This window comes from Danio aesculapii, chromosome 7 (assembly GCF_903798145.1).
Source record: "Danio aesculapii chromosome 7, fDanAes4.1, whole genome shotgun sequence".
Classification (NCBI taxonomy): Eukaryota; Metazoa; Chordata; class Actinopteri; order Cypriniformes; family Danionidae; genus Danio; species Danio aesculapii.
This window is the reverse complement of record NC_079441.1, coordinates 52,435,392-52,457,552: the sequence shown is the minus strand read 5'-3', so window position 1 is coordinate 52,457,552 and position 22,161 is coordinate 52,435,392. Positions and strand designations below refer to the sequence as shown.

Here is a 22,161-nt window from a genome sequence, read left to right as displayed (position 1 = left end):
ACAAAATCTAAATAGCAGTAAAATCATAAGTCCACATACTGATGTTTTTTTTCACACTGTTTAACTGGGACTGTACATGTTTTTGTTTTGTAAAACAATGAAAATGCGTGGTTTAAAACAAAAACGAAAATGTTGTTAAATGCATTTCTTACAAGCAACTAAATGAACAATAAATTTTAAAACAAACAAAAAATGTGACAATTTCAGCTTAATTTATTTGAGGATCTAAACCTGACAACTTGCATGTAAATAAGTGCATAGCATTGGATTTAAAAAAAATAACATTTATTTAAAAAACTAATGGAAAAAACGTTTTGAACACTCGGCTTAACAAATGGAGTTTATGCTATGTAAAAATCCCTCTGATTAAAGAGGAGAAGGTCATTTGGCTAACATAATAATAGTTTGTTGTCTGAAACTTATTTTGTCAGATGTTGTCGTAACTTGAATATATTAATGCTAACTGTTGCTTTAAGTTTTTTGTTTGGTCTAAACAATATTTTTTAAGAGTGTAGGCCATTTTGTAATTGTTGCGCCTGGCTAGAACACAAAAACTGTTTATGCTTTATAGCACACGTCTCAATACGTCTCAAACCCCTAATCAAATACAGCTAATCTAACTAATCAAGGTGGTCAAGACTATTAAGCAGGTATGAGTTGTAGCTATAGTATGCAGAGTTGAGGCCCTCCAGGAATTGAATTTGAGACCATTGCTCTATAGAATCTTGCTTCGTTAAATGTTCTCACACAGGGTCCCAGGAGTATGAGAGACCCCTGCAGGGACTATGTACAAACTTACACACACTGTGTGTTCTCGCTCCGGTTGTGTGGTTGTGCAGCAGGAAACGGATGCAGGGAGATGTCAGTATTAAGCTTAGGCCTTGTGCCGTCTGCTCCAGTAGAGTACAGTGCTAAAAGTAGACCTCATATGTGATGAATTACAGCTGGCTGCAGGCAAAAAAACGCTTTGTCTGACACAAGCACCCACACTGATGGCAGATGCGCAGCAGCTTTTGATTGGGGTGGAAAGCAGAGGAAATGAGCCGTGTTTCAGGAATTGATGTTATTGTGTTTCTTCTGTGGGTGCTGTTCCTGTGTGTATGTGTGGTTTTTCCTGCAGTAATGCTTGCAGAACACGGGCAAGTTGCTGCACACAAATGCAAATTCCACAAACAGATGCATATACAAGTTGTGCATGTGCATTAGGACTGGATTTGGGTACTTGCTTTGTTTTTGAAGATTTCATACTTCTTCTATGACCTCACAACTAGCATAAAGGAGCGTTTTACAGGCCTGTGGTTGTTTTGATCTTAAAACGGACCTGTTTGGGCATGTATTGTTCTGGAACATGCATCGACCTACTTGTGTCTGTTCCACACCACATTTGTTTATCCCTATTAGAGGCTGACCTTTCGACCACTTTGAGGTGTGGAGCTGCTTTGTGGGGTGTGGGAGACATGCCTGAATAACACAAGAGCCATATTACTCTCTGCCTGCGTGCGCCGTGTGGTATGTTAGCTGGATGTATAAATAGCTGTCTTTGAATAGGAGTGCTGTAGAAAGATGGCTGGGGCGCCAGAGGTAGTGGTAAGTGCAAGTTTTCCTAAAGAAGAGAAGGAAAAGTTGCAGGCAATGGACAGCCATGCAATGATTATACTTCTGCATCTGACTTATACTCCTGCATCCAGTGCATTCGTATGGTCCGGTGCAGCCTTCACGCGGTCGTATAGCCCTCACCGTGGCTGACGCCAACGCTGCTGCACACCTCTCAAAAAATGTAGCTACATGTCGCAACGACACGTATCGCAAGCTCTGTGATTGGTTGGCTTGGTAGCTGTGTCGAGTGTGGGCGGTGCTGAGAGCAGCAAGCCCGATGGAGCGAGTGTTTACAAGTGGCGAGTCCTGTGAAGGAGCTCCAGATGTTGTTTTGTGGTTACCTAATGAATAAAGTTGTTGCACGTCTGTCGGTTCCCGCTTCTGAATGAGCGAGTTTTAGCTACTTGTACATTAAGGTAGCATACAGAATAAACAAAACACCCGCAAATAAACACAATACAGATGAATATAAAAGCCTACTGCCAGCTAGTGTTTTGAAAGAGCAACGCAAACAGCATGCAAAAGTATAAATGCATGGCTACGTGCAAGGCATGCACCGTGGGTCATAGTGATCGGTTGACGCAGCAGTATAAACCAGCCTTAAGGGATTGTTTACATGACATTTTCGACCAAAAACAGGAAACTTTCTATGTGTTTTGGCTATTCGTTTACATGACAATGGCATTTTGGGACTGAAACGCAAACATTTAAAAATGGCTTACATTGAAAATACCAGTGTAAGTAGGTAGGGCTGCACGGTATCTGCTTGTTAAGTCATGAAGTATTGTTTCCAGGTCCAAGCCACTGCTGATTTGAATTGTGAAAATATTTGTTTATGACCACTTTTCACATATCACACTTTAAATTGAATTTTATATAAATGTATGGTTTAATATTTTAACAATTAAAAAAAGATGAATCACTTTCTCATCCTTGGATATTAGGCATGGATATATATATATTGCGATTGTGATTCTCGAAAGTATTACATCGCTTTGTAAACGTTTGTTAATACCACTTGTTGAGTCTCCCCATACAGTTTGATAGAGTGACTGTACCCAGAAGCCACTTTTTATAGCCTGTGAATGTACGATTGTATCAGAAGAGATTAAAGCAATAGTCTCAAACTCAGTTCCTGGAGGGCAGCGGCTCTGCATAGTTTAGCTTCAACCACCTCCAACTCACACCTGCTTAATAGTCTCTAGTAGTCTTGAACACCTTGATTAGTTGGATCAGCTGTGTTTGATTAGGGGTGGAGCAAAACTGTGCAGAGCTGTGGCCCTCCCGGAATCCAGTTTGAGACCTGTGGATTAAAGCATTCAGGCATTAGAAATTGTATCATTTCTTACTTTTAATAGAAATTATTTCATTGAATTATTTATACTATGAAGACTAATCCTATTTTACTTTTAATCATTTGATATCTGTGCTTGATTTCTTACCAAATAGAACTATTTAAGTCATCTGGTCAGATTGCATTCATATTGCTATTTATATCGCAAAGAAACATCACAATGTCAGATTTTTCCAATATTGTGCAGCCCTACATATACACAACTGAAAATAAGAAACTTTGGAAAAGAAATTGGTAGTGTGTGCATACTACGTGTTTAGGGAGGTTAAAGGCAAGCGCAAACAAACACACAACAATGGTGGAGTGGGTTGTTGCACAAGTGCTGTTGCACAAGTGCTTGCTAACGCTTCATCAGCAAAGTGTTGATTTATTTCATTACACAACCAATAGCAGAGCTTCATAGGCCTGTCACGATATCTATTAGCTGTTGTACAATATATCGCGCCAAAATATATTGCAATAAGCAATATTATTGTCATTTTAAGACCGTTTCATGCCACTCATTATATAATGCCAGAATGACAATATAATATCATCACGATGCAAGTACACTCTTCCAAAGAACACAAAATGTTTTATTCTTAAGAATATTTCATTTAATTATAGTCATTTTAACAATTGAATAATTAAACATTGGAATCAGAATGTGAAAATGCATATCCTAAATAAATAATAATAAATGTTAACATAAAGAAGGTAGAAAGTAACAGAGGCTGCGATATTTGCTACCAGATCTATTTTCAGTTTTCAGCCACCACAAGAAAATATACTAATTTATAGTAATTTATAATATATAAGTAATTTATAGTAGGTACTATAGTGTTTTTTTAACCAATCGGACATTGACACCTCCAATAGAGATAGAGATATTGCGCAATCAGCTGAAATGTTGCTAGAATCGGTTGTTATGCATAGGCGATATATCTTGCATCACCAAAAATTATTGAGGTCATGTCCATGTCGGTATATTGATTATTGTGACAAGCCTAGAGATGCATTTTACACATTCAGCAGATTCCACATACACACCATGGCCATTAATGGCATGGCATCACTAGGCATGGGACGATAACCGTTTTCAAGGTATACCGCGGTTTAGAAAAGTCAAGGCTACCGTTCCTATAAGGGATGTGTTAGATTTTTTTAGCTATGTTTTTTTATTATTTAATTTTTTTATGACAACAGCCAAAAATATATCAACAATGCCATTTTAAATGGTAAAAAAATCTGCTTTGAAACAATTGAAGACAGCAGAATCAGTGATTCATTTGAATTATTCAGCCTGAGGTGTTTACTGTATACTTCAAAAAAGTGTTTCTCAAAATAAAATGTTTTGTGTTCAAAGCGGGAAAAAGTTTTTAGTTTTTTTTTTTCCCAGACATTTAAAAAGAATATATTTTAAAGCAGTAATCACAATACCATAAAACTGTGAAACCGTGATATTTTTATCCAAGGTTATCATACCGTCAGAATCTAATACCCGCCCATGCCTAGCCATCACTTTCTTACTTTTTACTAACAAGGTGACGTACATAGAACGGCCGTTTTCAGTTTTTGGCTACATCGTTGTTGTGTATACATAGTATAAACTAAAACATGCAGGGTGGAAAACATGCATTGTGCAGGGTGGATTATAGTGTCCAACTGCCTTCACGTTCATCCTTGTTGTTCAAGATGCACAAATATTTGTTCAAGGGTGGAGCACAGACGATCCAAGCATCATTACCTGTGCAAATCTTGGTAAAGTTCCACCAGATGTCGGTTGAGGGTGAATAAATCATTTGTCATGTGCACTTTCACAACATTTGGGTATGATGCAATCTATAATGCACTGTGTTGTGATAAACCACTGTAGGAAGCCAGTTTTATGTGACATCTCTTGCAAATTGACTTTTCTAATGATTGTCTCCAAAGTAAAACCCTCATGTTTGAATGAAACTGTGACAGGGCATCTTGTGCTGTGGAAACATTGTGTAAAAATTGCTCCCAAATGAGAAGGGAAAAGATAACTGTGCTGTCTAACAGGCATTATTAACCCATGCATTTGTTCTAAATAAAACCATTTTTAAGCATTGATTCGATAACTTCAGCTGTATAGACATTTGTTGTCTGTGCAGTAAGTTCCCAATACTATAACAAATTGATTTTTTTCTTCTAATCTCTTGCAGCAGTCGTCTCCACCCTGCAGTACTAATGAATTGCAGTGCACTTGCACGCTCTGCACCCAGACACTTTAGTGGTTTTTATATCTTCGTCTTATCATTTTGCCGGTAGCTCTGATCTGTGGATCGGCTGCTATTTTGTGTATAAGCTTCAAAATCGCCAAGCGGAGTCCTGCAAATAGGAGGAAAAACATTTGTACTTTAGATCTTACATACGTTTATGTATTTTGGCTTGCATTTGAAAGTATTTGATGTTTATGGAAATTAGGGCTGCACAGTTGAGTCTGGATTATAATTGATCATTTCGCAAGTGTTTTTTGAGGCCGGTGACTGTGAGAATGTTTTAAAAGCATTCAGGCCCGTTGGCGCAAGAGCCTAGTGGTTAGCACGTCGACATATGGTGCAGTAGCATGTCAGGGCATCCTGAGTTCGAATCCCGGCTCGAGGACATTTCTCTACCCTACCCCGCTCTCTCTCTCCAACTTCGCTTCCTGTCTAAATACTGTCCTATCTAATAAAGGCAAAAACGCCAAAAATAAATCTTTAAAAAAAAGCATTCAGGCCTAAGATATTGTACCGTTTGACAAATAAATAAGGATTAATATTATTGAATTATCTGTAAAAACAAGATTATGCCATTTTATTTTACGCTTGATTATTAAACTTGAATACAGATCAACTCCTGGGAAAACAATCAGAAAAGCTGTTTATTTCATTTGTATCTTTTTCTTTATTGAATTTATCTGTGCTTGTAGATTGTTTTTATATATATATTTTATGCTATCTAAAACAATAAATTCTTTTGAAATAGTTATTAAACTCATCTGGTGAAATTGTATTCAAATCGCAATTTATATCGCAGACTAAAAATATATTGTGCAGCCCTAATGGAAATGCAGTCAAAGCTAAACATTAAAATCTTGGCTGTAGGCATGGGATGATAACTGGTTTCGAGGTTTACCGCGGTTTGGTAAAGTCAAGGTTTGAAAAGTGCCAGAATTTTCTGTCATACCGTTCCTGAGGTATATGTACAGTTTGTGAATTTTTTTAATTTAGTTTTTAGGACAACAGTGTCTTCAGCAGGAAAGTACCCTCCACATCAAAAACTACTGTTCCAAAATATTTAAAATGTTTCTTATAATAAAGTTTATTGTGTTCAATGGGGGAAAAGTTGTTGTTTTTGTACCCAGATATTTAAAAAGAACATATTTTAGAGTAATCACAATACCGTGAAATCGTGATGTTTTTATCCAAGGTTATCATATTGTTAGGATCTTATACCGGCCCATGTCTACTTGGCTGGTATTTGTAACTGTATTTTAGCTTTGCTGGATCAAATGCATTCTGGGTAATGATCCAAATTCTGGAGCCATGTTAGTGTTTTATAAAACACATATTGAGTTTGTTGTTTATCTTTATGAAAAGACTCGGTCATTCAGGTTGGTTAATGGTTAATCATCTGAACCGGTTTCCCTTATCATCAAAGAGAGTGCGATTTATGGTGTCATTTGTTGGCAGTGGGACTGTCAGGAATATGAAGTTTTGACTGGCAACCAATTGTGGTGGTGACTGGTTATATTGAAATTATGACCTTGTTATATTTTTAGCCATATTTTTAGCCCATAATGTAATTTTTTGACTTTGAAAGCATTAAAATGCTGGATAAAATTGTAATATTAATATTTAATTTTTGTTTTATTTATTTTAATGTACATCCCTTGTACATCATTAGTGTTATATCATATTTCATAATTGCCAGAAATGTTTATTACGCAAATAAAAGTAAAAGAATAATGCAACTAGATGACAGACCAGACAGTGTGATTGAAACCGTACTTCAGGTCCCGTGAAGTGCTTTGAGATGTGCAATTTTATTTAACGTGTTGGCATAATCTCAACCGAAATCTTGAAAGAGGGTCCAACATAGAGTCGCTCCTCCCCTTTTTAAAAACCTGCCAATAGCATTTCGTTTTATTAGTCTTGAAGGGTTTGAACTAGCGCTGCACATATTGTGCATATATTGTTTCAGCATCGGTATCGTAATGTGTGTTCGCAACAGTCACATTGCAAGATATGTAATGTTGAGTTGGGATTATATTTGACCAGAAACCACAGGTCAAAACACAGGAGATTTATGGAGACCCTGCAGAATTGAACCGTAATAGAGTAAAAGTTTATCATTTGCAAAGTGTTTTTAAGGCATATGACTGTATGAGCATTTTAGGAGAATTTTAATAGTGCATAAAGAAGTTTAATAAAAATTAATTCTATTGAATAATATTATATGATGAAGATTATGCAGTGTTATTTTACATTTGATTATTCAATTCCTGTACCCAAATACTGTTAGACCATCCCCAGAAAATCATTAGGCTCTGTTTATTTCACATTAATATTTGCTCCTTTGTGTTTATTTATGACTGAAGTTTATTATATCTATAGAATAAATTACATCACTGCCCTACAAAATCATCTCAATAAATCTAAATAAATGACTTTCTTAATAAAGCTATTTAAGTCATCTGGTCAAATTCTATTTCTATCACAATATAAATCGCAGTGAATGAAAATATTGCAATGTCATATTTTGTCCAATATCGTTCAGCCCTAGGTTGAGAAAATGTCCAACACTAGAGAGCATTTGATGAGAAACTGAAATACCATTGATCCGTTTAGGCAGAATTGACAAACTGCAAGCTTTAGATGTTTATATCAGGTTTATATGTTCTAAATGTGAATTTTGCCACTGTTTTGGTGCACACTAGCTTGTAGATATCCTTAAAACTAACACCCTGATACCAACATTTAATCTTTATATTCATTTCATAAAAACATTAAGCAATCGCAGTCAAACAACACCTTGTGTGAACGATTGTGTGCGTATGTGAATGATTATATAGAACTATGAAACTATTTTAGAACTATTATATAGAACTATATGGAACTGTTGCTTTCAAAACTTTTATTTTGTTATGAGAGCAGTATCTCAATGATTGTTTTTGCAGATCTGTTACATTAAAATGCTTAGATCAAATGAACAAAAATGAGAAATAAATAACGAAATTGTGTCCTGAGTGCGATGTCTAAATGGAGATTGGTGGTGAAGTGCTAATGTGTTTTCCCCTTGTCTTCTCTCTCTGTCTTACAGACGGTCGATGACGATGCGATGGAAGCGTGAATGAGGTTTGGCGTGGCAATAGCTGAACGATGCCCAAGGGTGGGGGTTCTAAAACCCCCCAGCTGGAGGACTTCCCACTCAGCACCGACATGGTGGAAAAGCAGGGTGGGAAGAAGGTGAGGAAAATTGCTTTTATTTCAAAACACACACACTGCTTGTTTAAACTCATGTGAGCTTTCTGAGGAGTTACGTTACAGCCAGTTGGATATATTGGCCTGAAAGTTGTATGCACATTGCTTTGCATTCCTGTTTTGGTGTCCATGCATTTTAACAGTCTAAACATTAGAGTCACATGCTACTAACTAATCTACACCAGCAGTACACATTAATAATATATACGTTAGGTAGGTTTACATCTTTAAGATGTTTTTACTTTATTATAGGGCTGTAAGGGTGTAACGATACACGTATTCGTATCGAACCGTTCGGTACGCATTACAAACCGAACAGTTCAGACTAATATCTAAAAAGATAAAAGAGATGAAGTGTACAAAATATAATGTTTTCAGTGCAAAAACGCTCAACAAGGCATCCCATATGACGCGACTTGCAACATGCTGCCTTCCCCGCCCACCTCCAAACACTACTCCAGTCAGGGAAACGCTGCACTAGCTCGCAAAATGGCTATAACGTTAATGTAATGCTCCTATAACCAACAGCGGGTCTGGCGTTTGGGAACACTTTGGTTTCAGTACATTTATAGCTGTGGATATGAGACAGGGCTCGAGATTGCGACCGTTTTGGTCGCATATGCCCCCGAAATTTTATCTATGCGACGTCAAAATATATTCGGGAGTGCATAAAATTGATGTCGTGCGACCAGTTTTCACAGCAAAATGTTCACCACGTGCGCGGAATTAGGAGGCATTCACGCATTAAGCATCTTTGCATCTAAAAATGTAAAACGCAGCGCTCAGGAATGGTTTAAAACAGTTGACATGTCAAGTTGCAGTAAACAAAGCCCGAATGCTTGGCCCGCTTTCAAGCTCTTCTTATTGGCCCACTGTGCTAGAACAGAACGCGAATGGATTGGTTAATATCAGCTGTTAATCACTCACTACAGCCGCGAAAACGTAAAGGTCTGGATACGAGAGAGTGAAAACAACACAGACAGATTTAGTTTTACAAAACCACCAAAGTTACAAATAATGGCACATCTGATTAGTGATCATGTAATGAATGTTAATCCAGTATTTACACTTTTCAAAGAGTGGGTAAAAGACTTCCAGTGGTTAAAGTCCACCTTGAAAATGACTTTTCATGTCATGAGAAAAAATGAGAACTTTTCTGTCATCAACTATATTAAAACAACTTGCCAAAAAGAATAAAAACAAATTTTGAACCCTGTTAACACATTAAATGCAGAAGTGGAGAATAGAGCACTCTTTTATTATCAGCTGTCACTAAATCGGAATTGACTATCAAGATATGCAGTATAAATGCAGTCTTAAATTTCAAAAACAAAATTTTAGGCTTTAAAAAGTCTTAAATTCACTCGAATGTTGTGTTGTAGGTCTTAAATAGTTTTAAACGAGTCTTAATTTTTCTATGTACAAGTAAAGCTACCCAATCAGGCTGAATCTTAATTACTAATACTCCATCTCAAATTTATTTTTATATTTAGGTATATTATTGCAAATAGCGATAATTTACAACAGCGGTTAGACATTTTTACAGCAAATTCTCCAAAAATTCACTCATCAGGGAAAGAAAACTAAAGCAACACATCCCTTAACAAAATATCTTATTAACAGAAAAACTATTTACAGAAGTAACTATGCCATCAGAAAAACATCCTTAGTGTTTAGCCCAGTATAAGTCTGAAATTTCAGTCTTGATGGTCTTAAAGTCTTAAATTCTGCATAAAGAAACCTGCAGAAACCCTGTGATAATAACGTCATACAGCTCAACCCTAGCAATAGATGTGTTTGTATAGAACTTTTACAACATTAAACTTTGTGAATTAATATTGTTTTATATATTATGCAGTTTTACTGTTACCCATTTGATTTGTTTTATAAATTCAGATTTTTTTTCTAGCTGTTTCACTTTATATTTCGATATGCTAAGTTGACTGAGTGCTGTGGACTGAGTGATCTAGATGTTGATCTGTTTTGTAGCAAAAGGACTATAATGTAAACACATCACCAAGCTTAGTAAGTTAAGAGGTTTAGCTATCTTGCAGATGTGTGACATTAGATTTGTTGGTCTCTTTCCTAGGACTGGTAAATGCCAAGAAAGATAATATGAAAACAGCACTCAATATACAGTCATTTTATTGAGAAAAAGCAACAGATTGTATTCTACTGTATTAAAACACTGTAGAAATCCATTGTAGCACGCTATTTAAAAAATGCTCCAAATGAAGATGCTTTGATGTTTTTAAGGGGTCTGTGTTTTGGTGCAAGTCTAGCCAGAGTTGGTGAAGAGTTTCTGGCCCAGATGGTGTGTGTATGTACATCATTCTGTGTAGTATTGCATCAGACTCTGTGAGGAGGAGGCAGGGAGGGAGGGTTCGAGTGCGTGAGCGAGCAAGCAAGAGTGAAAGCATTGCTAGGAGACCAGTAAGTAAACAGGGCTGCTCACACAGATGGTTTTAGAGAAGCAGTAAAACACTTCTTTCTTGATTTAGCTCTGCGTGCTTCAACAATCCCTGGTTGATCAGTCAATGTTTTTCTGTACCTCGTGCTAGAGGCGTCAAGCTTAATTCTTAAGGGCAAATAGTGTCATTGTGCATGGCCGAGTGTGTGTGTTCACACATGGATGACATCATAGTCTCGTGACAGAGGGGGATGTGGGTTTGACTGAGAGAAACCGCTTCATGCTGAATTCAGCTTTAGCACTGCACTAAGAGCTCTTTAATTAGCTTTCATTAGCACTACCGGTAGCAGACCCAGCTGCTCGAGTCGACTTCCTTTCTCACCCTTTTTGCTTGGGTAAATTTTTGGGGTTATATATTTTTTAATTGTTTGTTCTAATAAAGAGGTCAGGGCCAAATGTCAGTTTCTTTTCGGCTGCAGACACATTTTGCTTGCTTTTAGCTACAAAACAGGGCAAAACTGGATTAGGGCTGCAATATTGCGATATTTTGTTTTCCTGTGATAGATATTGCAATATTAGCACATGAATGGCTGTATTTGGAAATAATTTCTAATTTTAGATTGATTTGGGTGATTCTGCATGGAGGTGCATATGCTTAACATATAACAAACGATCTACGAGCAAAGAAAAATGCAATAAAGTGGAAGATACAAATGAAATAAACAGTGTGTTATTGTTTCCAGAGGAGTGTAAGTGTTCAGATACAGTAATTGAATAATCAAATGTAAGATAATACTGAATAGTCTTTGTTTTAGAAGTAATTCAATACATTTAATTCTTATTAAAGTTGCAATTGGCACAATTTCTTAGGCCTGAATGCTTTTAGAATCCTCATACTGTACATTCACAGGCCCTATTGAGGATTGCATTTTGCAAATAGCACATTTTAGCTCTTAAGTGGCTATGTAAAATACTTTGAATGTTTTATATTTTGTTACAGACATACAGTGTCATTATGCAACTGTTTTGAAGCATATGAAATGTCTTAAACACTATTTTTAACTGTCCAAAATAGGAAAAATGTTGTTTTTACTCTCTAATAGTCAAAGCAAGTTAAAAAAAATTCTATGTTAAATATGCATTAAAACATTTCAGGAAAAAGTGTTTTATGTTAATTCAGACCACGAGTCCACTTTTTATTCTAATTAGGGTTCCAATAAGCCAAAATAGTAAAGAAAAAATGCATGTAAAAAAACACCTTGGGCCTTAAGAGGTTAATCTAGGTCTGGTTGTACTGTAATAGTAAGCACAAGTATCTTAGTGTGTATGTTATGTCTCTCAAAAATGGCTGATGTGTGTGTTTGTAGTCTTGAAGGAATTTTTTTTTTTTTCAAAACATGCTGTATTTGAGTAGAATGTCTTTAATGGTGGGCTTTCGGCGGGTGTGGGTGTGTGTTGCTTTGAAGAGGCTTGGTTAGATTGTGGGGGTTTCTGATGGCTTCCAGTTGTCGATGGGTCTGGAATGGTTTCTGAGCCTCCTTTCAGATCCCTTGCTTTGTGTTTGCTTAGAGTTTGTGACATAGCATATCTGTTGTCTTAAACTCTTTTAAGAAATTCTTCAATGGACAAATAGATAATATCTCCATACCTCAACAGTTAAAAAATCTACATTTTCAGCCAAAAACAGGAAACTTTTAATGCGTTTTGCCTGTTTGTTTACATGTTGTTACTCATACATTTGCAAATGAATTTCAAGGTGGAAGTTTTTGAAAAGCTGCTATTGTTGTTTCCCTGATAACGCTAAAAAATGAGTCTTTGAAAACCATGACATCACACACATGCATGGTATGAGTTTAGGTTAAAGGCAAGCGCAAACAAACACCACAGTGGTGAAGTATGTGGTAGTGTTGTTGTTGCTCAAGGTTTTGCTAATGCTTCATCAGCAAAGTGTGGATTTACTTCACATTGCAACCAACTAGATGCATCATACACACACAGCAAATTCTACATACACACCAGTGCCAACAATGATATGTCATCACTTCCTTAAAGTTACTGTTTACTTAATAAGGTCACATGGTCAAATACTGGCCTGGCATATGTAATAAAGCATTTTTGCCTGTTTTTGCAGGTGTGTAAACATAGAGCTTTTGAAAATGTGAAACCTTTTAAAACAAGGGGAAACAGACCGATACTTGAATATTTATAAACACAATCAAATGTTCTAAATGCAGACATTTGGCTACAAAATGCTTTTTAATATATTACCATTATTTAATTAGCCTATTTTCAAAAATGACTTGTGAATTTTACATTTTATTTTAATGCAGTTAAACATTTTCTTATAAGGAAAGCTCTTTCCTTAAAAAGGTTGTAAAACTTGTTCTGAACAGGAAGTATAGAAGTACATTTTACCTCTTTACACCATCAAGAACATGCATTTCCATTATATAAGTATATAAACAATGTATAATCCTAAAGTCTTGATGTTAAGGAAAATGGTATACTACACAGTGTTCAGCATCTATGAGTACACCCTCACAATTCAGTCTTTTAAATGAATAGTTTTAATAGGATGTTTTACAATAGTATATTTTGGCATATGCTAGGGCTGCACGATTAATCAAAAAAAGATTGCGATCTCGATTCGACCCTACGCACAATCTTAATTCAGCTTTTCTATAATTCAGCCAATTATATTTTCAAGGTCGGGAGAGAAGCATAAAGGCAGACGCACAAGTCTTAACATTGTTTTATATACATTGCTCAGCGACATGGACACCTCCAAGAGTTACATACTGTATTTATAAGGTATCATCCAGCCAAAAATATAATTTCTGTCTTAATGAAATGATGTATTCGCGGCCGTTTGTTTACTACCGAGAGGACACGAATGATGTCTACTTTACTGAACAGAACCTTCATATGCTGTTAATAACAGGTAATACAGTTGTAAATCACCTTCAGTTTGTTGCAAAATGAACTCAAAGTGACAGCAGACATAAGCCGCACTCAGCAGTGAAAGTGAAACCGAAAGCGTGCACATCATTTAAATGATCATATCGCATTTTAGAGTTATGATTACGACAAGCGTTTGACGTGTTTTTTTCTTTCGTAGTGAACACAATGCACTGAAAAAAGTGTTGCATGCAAAACTGTTGCAAACAATTTATTTGTGTTGAATTTAAACAAACAAATTAAATTGAGCAATGTTCAACTTAATTTGTTTGTTTAAACTCAGCTTAAATAAATTGTTTACAACCACTTAACGTAAAAAAAATTTGTAAATCCAAGGAATCATCTTTGAATAATTTTTTTCAGTGTGTGTTGTCCATGAAAACAAATGTTTACTGTTTCAGTGTAACTACTCTAGCCTATATACTGCTGAATATAATGCAAAAGAAAACCTGATAATGATAAATGTCTCATTTTAACTGTGGAAAAAATGGTCTAATAATGTTGTAAATGACATATTGCAAGCATATATCTCAAAACACAATTCAACATCAGAATTATGAATAGTTTTATTCTGATGTTGTCACTTTATTATAAATTATCACCTAGGACATATTTAAAGTCTGTTTAAGTCCACTGTTCCAAGTCTAGACAAAATTTTGCATTTAAACCAACTGTAGACCTACATAGACCTAATATTATTATTGTGGTTTTACTGTATGTTTGAGAAAATAACAATAATAATAGCCTACTCATATTAACCGTTATTATACATCTACAGAATCATGAGAAAACCGTGATCTTGGTTTTAAGCAAAAGAATTTGTGATTCTCATTTTAGCCAGAATCGTGCAGCCCTAGCATAGGCTTCAGTTTAGTCAGCACCAAACCCAAATGTGGAGCTAATCTAACAAAAAAATTCTAACAATAACAATCCAAAAAATGTGTTTTCCAAATTTATATGTTAGGGAAAAATATTAAATACATATTTTAAAAAAGTGCAAAATTAAGGAGAAACAAAAAATATATCAAGTTTTGTTGACATTTTGTATTTTTTTTTTCAATATTTTGCTTGAATTTAAATGTATTATTCTATTTCTAAAGATGTTCAGTGATTAAAATTTTATTATAATATTAAATCCCTTTAATCATTTAGTTTTGTTCAAATGCACCAAAATATGCTGAGCACTGTATTTGCACATGTTCACTAAAGATGTACACAAGACTATATAACGTTTAGATGGTTGTGTCTTCTACATTAGTTATTTGTGGGAGCAATATTTGTCCCAAAGCAGTTATATCAGCCGTTGCTCTGTGCTGACTCATCTGCTGCTCGCTTCCAAACTTACACTATTTCCCATGTTCCCCCAGGATAAAGACAAAGGCTCGTCAAACAAGACTCCTAAATTGGACCGCAGCGATGGTGTCAAAGAGATGAAAGAGAAAGCTCCTAAGAGGAAGCTGCCCTTCACCGTCGGAGCCAATGGAGATCAGAAAGATTCTGACTCTGGTAAGTGGGCGGGGCTTACTCAAAGCACAGAACTCTGGGTAACAGGAAGTGTGTGAGTGTTTGTGTTTGGGCTTCTGCTGTTGTTGTTGTCCTCAGTAATGTGTGCTGAAATGACAGAAGTGCTGATGGAGAAACCGTTAATCCAGTAGCTGGGAATGTGTTGGATATAACATGCTGAGAAGGGTGAGATGCTCTGATTTATTTGTGAGGTTCATCGTGGATCATTTTAGCTTTTGTGTTTAATCCGTATGTGGGGTTTTTGAGGTAAACTGTTTTGATTTGGCCTTTGGAATGAGCTTAGTTGTGATTAGTAATGAATATTTTGTTATGTGTGCTCCTTTGAATGTGTTTTGAGTGGTTTTCTGGCTGCTGTTTTTGCAGTTGAGATATACAGCCTTTCTGTAACCTTTTAGTAATCCGTTGGCAGAGACCACCCCCACCCCCCTTACAACGTGGCTGCGAGGCGTGAAATCTTGCCCATTTTCTCTCTCATCAGACAATGCCTGAAGTGCCCATTGTAATGCTAATAGAGGGAGTGGTCACATCCATTCTTTCACTGGTCTATCTCTGTTACTCTCTCTTTCTCTGTCCATTTCCAGTATTTATTTCATATATTAGCTAACCGGTTGAGCATTTTATCAAGTTCTGAAATTCAGTTTTGTGTAAGATTCAAATGCTCACCTAGAGGCCATGCATTTGTGTCTGTAATCTTTTTTAGAGGTAGCTTGGATTTTTGCTGCTTGTTTTTATGCTGTATCATTGTCTGTTTCGAATGGAAGCCATCCAACTGTTGGCTGTTCTCCATCTCATGCACCCTTACAGAGACTTTTTGATGTAGTTGAGCTGGTTTTCTCCATGGTCTCCTCCTCAGTTGGACGGTTTCCATTACAGGACTAGTTAGAATCTTTGTTCTCTTACTGCAGTGAGTGAGTGACTCTTCTGGCTGCTGCTGAAAGTAGTCGCATACATGATTTTTGTGTTTTACTGTAATCTTTTTAATCATGAAGCGTTAACAGTTGCTTCGAGACCCATTATCAACTCTACATATACATATGTATGGCTACATACAAGGAGGATTTTGCAGATGAAGACTATGATTGTTTGTTATCATGCTGCATTGAGCTGGAGTTGGTTCTTCAAAAAATAAACAAAGCAAACTCAAGAAAAGCGTGTGCATAGTGGATACGATTGAGGAATTAATATATACAATTGTGTATATATTATATTTTTCATTTTTGGCAGTACCGGTAACTATTATTATTATATTTATTATTGTTATTCGACCGATTTGAGTTTTTTTTTAAGGACGATATCTCAGAAAGCATTGTTGCAGGGTTGCCAGTGACTGATATTTTTTATTCATCCCAATTAACAATCACATTCAAATTGAATAAAAACATAATCAAATATAATAAACACAGACAAATTGAAAAAAATATATATTATAATAACAACGAGTGAACAATTCATAGTAGTCCTAAACTATATTTTGTTGATAAACTATTTAGTAAAGTGAAAAATGAGCCCACACGGTTGTTTAAAAGTAAGTTGCATGCTGATCATTTCCTTTGCTTTGCATCTATAATCAAGTGATGTACAGTGTATGTATGTGCCGGTATAAGATTGTGACAATATGAAATCCTTGGATAAAAATATCACTGTTTCACAGTATTGTGATTTCTGCTGAGCAACTACGTGCAAATGTCAATCTAGCTGTGAAAAAAATTAAGTTTTCGCCAAAATAGCAAAACCGTTTCTGGGTTTTTTTTTGTGTAGACTTGTATTTTACAGTGCTTTAAAAATACTCATAAATGTCTCTGTCGGTGTTTTCAAACAATTATATTTGATTTACCAAAGTCAAACAAGTGACAATTTCACATGCGTCACATTCATAACAGAGAGATGTCACATCCATAACCTCATAAATGCAAAAATATAAAATTAAATCAATCATGTTTGTGCTATAGTGAGCCGACTCTTATCCGTTTGATTAGCATTGTTTCTTTTGGGTTCTGCAGTTTAATTCACAGAATTTCTACAATGTTGTATACTGTAAACTTGCAGACTTTTTTGTCAAATCCATAACACATGCTTTTTTCCTAATTTAAAAATTATAAAATTAAAAAATATAAACAGATGTTTCAATATAATGTTAACATATACTTCCTCTGTCAATTTTTGTTTTGAGATTTTACGGCAAATGTCACATCCATAACGCTGAAATCGCTCTGCTCTAAAATGTGCTCTTTTTAAATGTCTGGCTAAAAACAACAACTTCCCCTTCATTGAACACAATATACTTATTTTAAGAAACAATTAAAATATTTTGGAAAAGTAGTTTTTGATGTGGAAGGTCTTTTTTTGCTGGAAATACTGTCACCTTAAAAAAATAAAATAAAATAAAATAGTCTGGTTCGCAAAAGTAGGTTTGTGACAAAGCTTGATTTAGCAGAAATGTGCGTCGTAAAGAAACTCTGAATGACTCCACTTTTGTTCAGGCTGACCCAAGGATTCCAAATATGTAAAGTTTTTAAGTCTACGAGAAACGGTGTACGAATGTGGGCCAAAATACTAAAATTAGTTTTTTTTTTAAATGCTGTAGTGCCACCTATGGGATGATTTGCATGAGTCGTTGGATCTGAGTAGCAGTTAGGACTACTACCATCTGACAAAGTTTATAGCCTCTAAGCCTTACGGTTTGGCCTGGGCAATAGTACTTATATCAGAAGTGACATAATAATAATAATAATTATCCTAACAAAAACAACAGGGTTTCAGCACTTCTCACTCGTACCCCTAAATAAAAAACTGTACTTATACTATAGGAATGGTATAACAGAAAATTCTGGCGGTTTTAAAACCTTGACTTTTCCAAAACACTGTAAATCTTGAAACCGGTTATCGTCCCATGCCTAGTATAGTGTGTCACTGCGTTTGGGCTTGCTAAAGTATTCGTACACTGTTAACACAGTAACCGCTGACAGGACGGGAACGTTTATTTTCATTTAGTTTGATGTAGATGTGGATACCTTTACTTTGAAGAGTGCCGCTCCGGATAACAGTGGTTTCTTCTGTAGCCAATCGAGAATAAATAATTCTTAAGGGGGCTTGTAATATTGACATTGATAATACAGACTAATATTACTTTTTTATTATATAAAACTAAACAGTAAAAGGAAAAAACAAGACTTTTTTTCCCCCAGAAGAAAAATATTGCCTTGCTTCATTAAACAGCACTTTGAACATTTTTAAAGTATAAACTTCACAGGAGGGCTAAAAATGTTGCCTTCAATGGTATATTATATTGTTTCCTCTATTGATATACATTGTAGCAATATTATATTGCAATATTTCGATTTAACAATGTATAATTACAAACCTTCTCAAATATATTTTACAATCAATATATTTAAAAAGTGTAGTTTTAATCAGCTTATGTTGTGGACAGTCAATGACTTACAGAGCCTGTGCAAACACATTCCCATCACAATGATCAGATGCTTTCTTAAATGCTGTTTTCTCACTGCAGTTTATTTTGTTTGTTTGAGAGGAATGGCCATTGGAGACGAAAATATATACTACTGCTTTGAGGAAACTGCTAGACTGACAGAATTGGTGAAAAGTAGTGTAACGATACACTCATATCAGGATTTGATGCATAGCTCGATACTAAGCTCACGATACAATATTATCTCGATACTATATGCTTTCCGCTTGTTAAGTACTGTTTCTGTGTTCGAGATGCTGCTCATTTGAATATTCGTTTATGATCCCTTTTTAGTCACATCTCATATTCAAGGTGAATTTTATATAAAGTCATGGTGTACACAACAGTCTCTGGACTTGCTGCATCACAAACACCAATATTTGAACATTTTATAAAAAATTGCTCACATTCTAGCCATTGGATATTAGGCATGGTTATATATATTGTGATCGTGATTTTTCTTTTGTAAAATATTACATCGCTTTGTAAACGTTTATTATTACCATTTGATGCGTCTCCCCATACACTTTGATAGATCGCTTGGAGCCAGAAACCGCTTTGCGTGACGTCACACTTAACAAGCGGATATTAAAAAAAAGTGTGAGAAATAATTTTGAGATTCAAATAACATATGCATGCAAATCTTAATTATTACACGCAGCTCCTGCCGATGCACTGAAGTCTTAAGAAGTGAAACAATCACTCTTAGTGTTGTCTTGATACTGGAATTTTGGTACCAACCGGTATAGAGATTTTAAAAACGGCATTTCCAAATTTGTATGTATTTAAATAATGATGGTCTGTTTCTTCTACTTGAAAGTTCAGATAAGTATCATAATTAGTTTTGTTGAAGTTTGCTGTATCATTATTATTCACACTTTACAGATGTTGATCTACCTTTACCATTGCACACACTTTGTAATTTTTTATCTTTCAAGTTTAAGAGTCTTTTTAACACTCATGTTTATTTTATCATAAAGAGATTAGATATTTTGTTTAAATTATTTTTGTTTTTGACTATTAAAATTTGCCTTTGTGTCGGCGTCAATAGCCTTGTGGTTAGTGCGTCAACACATGGCACTAAGGTGTTCACGGCAACCCAAGTTCGATTCTCGGCTTAAGGTCTTTTGCCGACCCTTCCCCTATCTCTGCTCCCCATACTTTCCTATCTAAATCTCCACTGTCCTATCACAATAAAGTTGAAAACCCCTAAAAAATTATAATAAAAAAAAAAAATTGCCTTCGTAATGTTGGTAAATTAAAATAAAGTGGTTAAAAAATATTCTAATATTCCTAAATGTATTGTTAAAAATATTCATTATTAATTATCAATATCGATAATAATAATTATCAAATGACATGTAACATGATATCGCGATTTTTTTTTTTTCTTGACACTACACTACACTCCGTGCAACAAGTGAAGGTTATTTACCAATTTATTACCTGTTATTCACAGCCTAGGCTTCATTTGGCCTGCATATCATTTCTTTATGTGGTAAACAAAGTCAAGTCCGTCAGCTCACCTGTGATTTCGTGGCCACATTATGAATTATAGTACATGAAGATGGAATTGAAATTTTTTAAATACAGTAAGCTGACTAGATAAAATAAGCACAATTTCACAAATCACATCATTTAATCAGCGATGTGCATTGGCGCTTCTTCATTTAGGTTATTTAGCTAATTATTTGATATTTTCGATTTCTCAATTATCATGTACTCTACAGAGCAAGTAAAAAGCTTTGGCCCAAACTGTCATTTTTGTTGAGCCCTGGCCACTGATACAGATAGAGGCACTGATATTTTATGTTTATCCACGTAAAATGGATGTAAAATGGAGCCAGCTTTCTATCTGTCACCGATGGTGTTCCCTGTCCTCCATTTTCTGGAAGATTCCATTTGAAATCCATAATTTATATAGCTGATATTTTTACATCTCCCTCTCTGCGTCTCTCTCTCCATCTCTCATGGGCTCTCAGGTTGGTTCTGCATTCTGGGAGACTGTGCAATTGTCTGTGCTACTTAGCTCTAGTGAAGGAGTAACCCAGAAGGCCCAAGAGCACTCAGGATCCTTCTCTCCATCTCGCCGTCTTCCTGCCTCCATCTTATGTGTTTGCTCATTACCTCTGCCGAGCTTTCTTAGGCCGCAGACATCTTTGCTGCATTATGTATTAGAGGCAGAACTTGGCATGGAAATATAATGCAGTGGCACTCATCTGACGAGCCTTCGCTAGCGGCGTCGCATTTAAGCACGCAAATAAAACCGCATTCCCAGAAGTTATTACAGAGTGCGACTGGATTACGAGGTGGCTTTTTTTGGGGGGATATGCGCTGCACGATTTGAGATCTCTAGGCTCGCAGGCTACAGCAGACGGTGGACGTGAGCTGTAGAGGAGGGAGAATGTTGTGGATAAGGGTGAAAGGAGTGGGTTGGCTGATAAGAGACAGTAATATTTGCTGCTCCACTGCTGCCCACGCCTTGCCTAACGCTGGCAGGCATGTGTGCTGGTACACTTGCACACGCAATTGGGCTCTGGCTAACATGCACACACATTCGCATTTAGAACGTGTCTGCTTCCTGTAGGCAAGAGAAAAGAGATTCGCTGCTGTCTAACAGATCAGACCGTTGATGTTTTTTGCCCTTCATATGGCCTAGCCATGGAGTGCTCCTCATATTCCTGGAGGGTGGAATGTTTTTGTAGCATTTTGTTTTAGGCCATGCGGTGCTCTTATGAATTATTCACTATAGGTTGTTTTCAATCACGTGGTTCTCGTGACGCGCGAAATTCAGATTGAGGGCAGGAAGTAGCAAACTGAATGGGAGACACCGAGGAAAGTCTGTATTTTACCCATTTATACCATATTTTAGAGGGCATATAAACAGAATATAAGCACATATGTTGGGTAGGATCCTTATATCATGAAGAGGGCCAAGTTTTCTACTGAACTAAAATGTATTAGCCTGTCATCGAGGTGGCATATATTGTATAAGCCAGTGGTTCTCTACTGGTTTGGCCATGGGATCCACATTTTTACATGGTCATCAAGCAGTGACCCAAATTTTCAGGAACTATATTATAATTTTAGGAGTTATAATTCATTTGTATTTATTTGATAACATACACAAGTAATGACTGATAAATAATAAAAAATTCACCAAGACTTACAAATAAACAATATTTTATTGCTGTCATTTAACAAAATGTATGCACTTTTGTGATGCCCTCAGAGTCATCTTTGAAAATATCCACAGTTTTGTCCTTTTGGGGTCGTACTTAAGCTTCAACATATTTGTTGCTATAATTAAATGAAATTTCACATGTCAAACTGCACGGTTGTTGCGCATGCATTTCAAAATAAAAGTCCAGTATAAGCA

At 35.9% G+C, this 22,161-nt stretch overlaps 1 protein-coding gene across 2 annotated transcripts in view; it reads left to right on the top strand.

The window, feature by feature from the left end:
* The window catches only part of ankrd11 (ankyrin repeat domain 11), a 204,685-nt gene that overhangs the window by 159,473 nt on the left and 23,051 nt on the right, over positions 1 to 22,161 (top strand). For both annotated transcript variants that reach the window (XM_056462152.1, XM_056462150.1), the window contains exons 3-4: positions 8,261 to 8,406; positions 15,157 to 15,295. In XM_056462152.1, coding sequence (XP_056318127.1) covers positions 8,320 to 8,406; positions 15,157 to 15,295 — 226 coding nt within the window. In that variant the 5' untranslated portion in view covers positions 8,261 to 8,319. The remainder of the gene's footprint in view (positions 1 to 8,260; positions 8,407 to 15,156; positions 15,296 to 22,161) is intronic.